Here is a 6,336-nt window from a genome sequence, read left to right on the forward strand (position 1 = left end):
TAGGAAAAAAAACAAGAAAGGAGGACACCTGTTTTCCATTGACTATAATGCAATAAACCAGAACCAGCGTGATCAAACGGTAACATGCATTTTTTATCATAGGGCTGAAGAATTCAAGTCATGTCAATTTATTGTCAATGTTCATGTGGACAAATGAGATAATACAGGAAAGTTCTGTATGGTGCTGCAGATTCCTTCTTGGAAGTAAAGAATTTAGTGCATGCTTACCCACATGGAAGAAAAATATATTTGAAATATATTTTAAAAATATTCTTCCCAACTATATTGCCATATATTTGAAACGCTACAATTTTCACCATATTCAATATATTTCAATAAATAAATATATATATCTCCATCTATATATCTATATACTGCATGTTGAAATGAATTTTTATTACAAAATATATGAAAAATATTTTTAAAAATTAATTTCAAATATACTGTATGTCTTTAAAAATACAAATCTACATTTTTGGAATGCATTAACAAATATATGTAAAAATAGGTTAAAATTACTTTTGTATATGTTAAAAAAAAACCTGAAGAATATATTTAAAAAATATATATTTAGAAAAATTTTTTTTTAAAATTATATTCTTCAGATTTTTTTTAACATATAAAAAAGTAATTTTTAACATATAAAAAAGTAAATATTTTTACATATATTTGTAAATGCATTCCAAAAATGGAGATTTGTATTTTTAAAGGCATACAGTATATTTGAAATGTATTTTTTAAAATATTTTTCATATAGTTTGTAATAATGACGCATTTCAACATATATATATATATATATATATATACAAACATACAGTTGTGTTCAAAATAATAGCAGTCAGACATCACTAACCTGATCAATCACTGTTTTTGGTAGAAATGATATTTCTACATGGCAAATAATTTACTAGCAGGTGTAGTAGAGTAATAGAAATGCAACAGACCCAACAGTCATGACATGCATGCTGCTGATTCTGTGTAATTGAATCACTAATTGAAAGGGGTATGTTCAAAATAATAGCAGTGTGGAGTTCTATTAGTGAGGTCATTCATTCTTTGAAAAACAGGTGGCAATTATTGCCCTTATTTAAGGAAGGAAGGCAGCAAATGTTGTACATGCTGGTTACAGTGCATTTCTCTCTGAAATTCTGAGGAAAATGGGTCGTTCCAGACATTGTTTAGAAGAACAGCGTACCTTGATTAAAAAGTTGATTGGAGAGGGGAAAACATATAAAGAAGTGCAGAAAATGATAGGCTGCTCAGCTAAAATGATCACAAATGCTTTAAAATGGCAACCAAAACCTGAAAGACGTGGAAGAAAGAGAAAAACCACCATTGGAATGGATAGAGGAATAGCCAAAATGGCAAGGACTCAACCAATAATCAGCTCCAGGAAGATCAAAGAAGGTCTAAAGCTACCTGTGAGTACTGTTACAATTAGAAGACGCCTATGTGAAGCCAAGCTATCTGCAAGAAGCCCCCGCAAAGTCCCACTGTTGAAAAAAAGACGTGTGCTGAAGAGGTTACAATTTGCCAAAGAGCACATTGACTGGCCTAAAGAGAAATGGCGCAACATTTTGTGGACTGATGAAAGTAAGATTGTTCTTTTTGGGTCTAGTGGCCGGAGACAGTTTGTCAGACGACCCCCAAACACTGAATTCAAGCCATAGTACACTGTGAAGACAGTGAAGCATGGTTGCGCAAGCATCATGATATGGGGATGTTTCTCATACTACGGTGTTGGGCCTATTTATCGCATACCAGGGATCATGGATCAGTTTGAATACATCAGAATACTTGAAGAGGTCATGCTGCCTTATGCTGAAGAGGAAATGACCTTGAAATGGGTGTTCCAACAAGACAAAGACCCCAAACACACCATTAAACGTGCAACATCTTGGTTCCAGACCAACAAGATTGACGTTATGGAGTGGCCAGCCCAATCCCCGGATCTTAATCCAATAGAAGACTTGTGGGGTGACATCAAAAATGCAGTTTCTGAGGCAAAACCAAGAAATAGAGAAGAACTGTAGAATGTAGTCCAATCATCCTGGGCTGGAATACCTGTTCACAGGTGCCAGAAGTTGGTTGACTCCATGCAACACAGATGTACAGCAGTTCTCAGAAACAGTGCTTATACAACTAAATATTAATTGACTCAAAGGAAAGCAAAATCTTCAAACATTTTTCAGTTTATATAGTGAATGTTTGAGTTTGTAAAGAAGAATACAAACACTGCTATTTTTTTGAACAGTCTAATATTCACTTTTCTTCAATTTTTTTAGAGGAACAACACAAATTTGATATATTTTTCTTCATGTTTTGATTTGGAATAGAATGTGTAGTGTTCCCAATGCATTTATGTGTATGGAAATAAAAGCTATTAGAAGGATTTTGAGCTTTATTCACGTTTTTCAACACACTGCTATTATTTTGAACTCCTTTCACCGTAGCACTAAGGGGGGGGGGGGGTCACTTTTGTGGACTCTCATATGTTTGAACAAAGTTGACTTATATTTAAAGCCCCTTCCACATTCAGAACAAGTACATGGCTTTTCCCCTGTGTGAGTCTTTTCGTGTCCAATGAGATGAAATCTAAATGAGAAGCCCCTCCCACATTCTGAACACGAATATGGGTACTCGCCAGTGTAGACTGTCTGCTGCTGAACTAAATGCGATTTTCTCTTAAAACCTTTCCCGCACTCTGAACATGAATACGGCCGGTCGTCAGTGTGAATTTTCTGGTGCTGTACAAGATCCGGACCATCGACAAAACATTTCCCGCAATCGGAACATGAAAAGGGCTTCTCTCCCTTATGGACTCTTTCATGTCTCATAAGGGCCGATTTCCTAGGAAATCGCTTTCCGCATTCTGAACATGTATACACAGTACATTTCCCACACTCAGAGCACAGAGATGTTTCTCCTCCTTTATTAGACGTATGGGCGTTGGGGTGGGAATGATCTTGAAAACATTCCACAGGCGAGGAGGAATTGGATAGTAGATCTGTACAGTGACCTGCTGGATGCAGATTTGGGTCAATGGGGTTGTCTCCTAAAGAGTCAGTGAGGTCATCATCTTCTACTTCACCATCTGGAGACATAATATGACTTCTGTTGTATCGTCCATCTGTAGGGAACAAAAAATGGAAGCCAACGCAAATCTTAATATAATTATTCTGTGAGGTGCAAAGTCACTACCTAGACCTCAATCTAGGTGACTATGTATTCGTTGGCACTGCAACTTGGGTCTCTGCTGTGCACACCTGCCCTCATTAGTGGACTGAGGCCAGATCTTCCAGTCTGCTCCTGATCTGGTTGCTCATGCCCTGGATAGCTTCTAATAGAGGCTATTGGTTCCTCATCCCCCCCATGAGGTGCATACTGTCTCCCCATTACTGGCTACTGACAGAGGAAGGGAGGAGGTAGAATACACTCAACAGGCACTTTATTAGGTACACCTTGCTAGAGCCAAGAAAATCTCCCCCCCATCCTGACACCACCAGCCTGAATCGTTGATACAAGGCAAGATGGATCCACCACACCATAACACCACCACCACCAGCCTGAACCGTTGATACAAGGCAGGATGGATCCACCACACCATGACACCACCACCACCAGCCTGAACAGTTGATACAAGGCAGGATGGATCCACCACACCATCACACCACCACCACCAGCCTGAACCGTTGATACAAGGTAGGATGGATCCACCACACCATAACACCACCAGCCTGAACCGTTGATACAAGGCAGGATGGATCCTCCACACCATGACACCACCACCACAACATGACACCACCACCACCAGCCTGAATCATTAATACAAGGCAGGATGGATTCACCACACCATGACACCACCACTACCAGCTTGAACCATTGATACAAGGCAGGATGGATCCACCACACCATGACACCACCAGCCTGAACCATTTATACAAGGCAGGATGGATCCTCCACACCATGACACCACCACCACAATGCAGGATGGATCCACCACAACATGACACCACCACCACCAGCCTGAACCATTAATACAAGGCAGGATGGATTCAACACACCATGACACCACCACCACCACCAGCCTGAATTGTTGATACAAGGCAGGATGGATCCACCAGACCATGGCACCACCACCACCAGCCTGAACCATTGATACAAGGCAGCATGGATCCACCAGACCATGGCACCACCACCACCAGCCTGAACCATTGATACAAGGCAGGATGGATCCACCACACCATGACACCACCAGCCTGAACCCTTGATATAAGGCAGGATGGATCCACTACACCATGACACCACCACCACCAGCCTGAACCATTGATACAAGGCAGGATGAAGCCATGCTTTCATGTTGTTTATGCCAAATTCTGACCCTACTATCTGAATGTCGCAGCTGCAATCCAGACTCATCAGACCACGCAATGTTTTCCAATCTTTTATTGTCCAATTTTGGTGAGCCTGTGCGAATTGTAGCTTCTGTTACAGGAGTGTCACCAGGTGTGACAGGAGTGGCACCCGTTGTGGTCTTCTGCTGCTGTAGACCATCTGCTTTGAGGTTCGACGTGTTGTACATTTAGAGATGGTATTCTACTTACCTTGGTTGTAACAAGTGGTTATTTGAGTTAGTTTTGCCTTTTTATCATCTCAATCCAGTCTACTCTGACCTCAACAAGGCATTTTTGTCCACACAACTGCCACTCACTGGATATTTTTTCTTTTTCAGACCATTCTCTGTAAACCCTAGAGATGGCTGTGCGTGAAAATCCCAGTAGATCAACAGTTTTTTAAAAACTCAGACCAACAACCATGCCACATTTAAACTCACTTAAATCTCCTTTCTTCCCCATTCTGATGCTCGGTTTGAACTTCAGCAAGCCATCTTTACCACGTCTACATGCCTAAATGCATTGAGTTGCTGCCATGTGATTGGCTGATTAGCAGTTTGTGTTACCAAGCAATCGAACAGGTGGACCTAATAAAGAGGCCGGCGAGTGTATGTTCTTGTAGTGATAAAAGATGGAAAATCGGAGACTCCTTTCTGAATATAGTGTTTATTACTCACCTGTGTTGATTTCTGAAGGAGTTTCCTCCTCCTTCCACATCTCATCACCCCTGGCATATGGGTATTCCTCATCTAAAACTTCAATTTTGTATTCCGTTCGGTTTTCTTCCTGGAGAAACCAACAAAAGTATAGGATTACTACTGGCTTCATGGACTGGATTGGATGCGAAAGTTAAATTCCCACTACCTGATCCTCCTGAGGGATCTCCTGATGTTTCTGTGTGGAATTCCAGAAATACAGAGGACTTGGACATCTCTCTGGTGGGTTCCCATTACTGGATCCATTTACCTGATCCTCCTGAAGGATCTTCTGATGTTCCTGTGTGGAGTCCCAGGAATACAGAGGACGGGGACATCTCTCTGGTGGGTTTCCATTACTGGATCCATCTACCTGATCCTCCTGAGGGATCTCCTGATGTTCCTGTGTGGAGTCCCGGGAATACAGAGGACGGGGGCATCTCTCTGGTGGGTTCCCATTACTAGATCCATCTGTAGGAAACACACACACTGATTGAATACATTGTTTCTATGTCTTTATATCAGAAGATGTGTATCTAGGTTAGTGTTTTTCAACTTTTTTTCAGTCGTGGAGCCTTTTAAAAAGTATACAAAATCTCTAGGCACCCCTGTCAAAGGAGGAGTGTAACTACGAGGGACGTTCAAGTCAAACCGGGACCTTTAATTTTCCAGGTGTAAAAATGGATGCTAGTGTGGTGGTACCACACACAGTAGTAAGTGGCAATTGAACTCTATTACTGATAGGCAGCACACATGTCGAGGGGCAGTGAAGAAACCGTTAATCAAGATGGCAGCCAACAGTGTTAGTGCGTGCATGGAACAGTGTGCGGTGATGAAGCTTCTTGCGAACGAAGGCGTGAAACCCGCAGATATCTACAGAGGACGTCAAGCACGATACGGTGATGAGACGCTCAGCTGCAGTAAGACATTTGAATGGTGGACACGTTTCAAAGATGGCCATACGTCCATCCCGGCTGTGGTGGTTCCCAGCCCACAGCAGTCATTACTGTGAACATTCAGCACATGGAACGCCGGATCCAAGATCATCGGACACATAATGTGTCGTGAAATCGCACAAGAGATGAACCTTTCTGTGGGAATGGTGAACACAATGATGATGAAGTGAAGCCGGCTGTCCTAGAATGGTTCAGGTGTACCGACAAATCTTTCTATGCCGAAATTTTCCAGGCTTTAGTTAAACACTGGGATAAGTGTAGAAATGTAGCAGGGGAATATGTAGAAAAATA

The 6,336-nt window shown here is 41.4% G+C and overlaps 1 protein-coding gene across 1 annotated transcript; it reads right to left on the reverse strand.

The window, feature by feature from the left end:
* Positions 1 to 2,427: 2,427 nt before the first annotated feature.
* LOC149466314 (uncharacterized) lies at positions 2,428 to 5,222 on the reverse strand. Its single transcript, XM_089672729.1, has 2 exons — positions 5,072 to 5,222; positions 2,428 to 3,130 (listed from the first exon to the last, which is right to left on the reverse strand). Exons 1-2 carry the CDS (start codon positions 5,220 to 5,222, stop codon positions 2,445 to 2,447), a joined length of 837 nt encoding a protein of 278 aa, XP_089528855.1. The 3' UTR covers positions 2,428 to 2,444.
* Between the last annotated feature and the right edge of the window lie 1,114 nt (positions 5,223 to 6,336).

The sequence above is a fragment of the Staurois parvus genome, unplaced genomic scaffold (assembly GCF_062004578.1).
Source record: "Staurois parvus isolate SC_StPar_1 unplaced genomic scaffold, SC_StPar_1.0 ptg000132l, whole genome shotgun sequence".
NCBI classification, from domain to species: Eukaryota; Metazoa; Chordata; class Amphibia; order Anura; family Ranidae; genus Staurois; species Staurois parvus.

Coding starts and splice junctions, on each gene's coding strand:
- LOC149466314 (XM_089672729.1), bottom strand. CDS start 5,222: ATGAAGCCAGTAGTAATCCTATACTTTTGTTGGTTTCTCCAGGAAGAA. Junction 3,131..5,071: donor TCCTTCAGAAATCAACACAG/GTGAGTAATAAA, acceptor TGTTCCCTACAG/ATGGACGATACAACAGAAGT.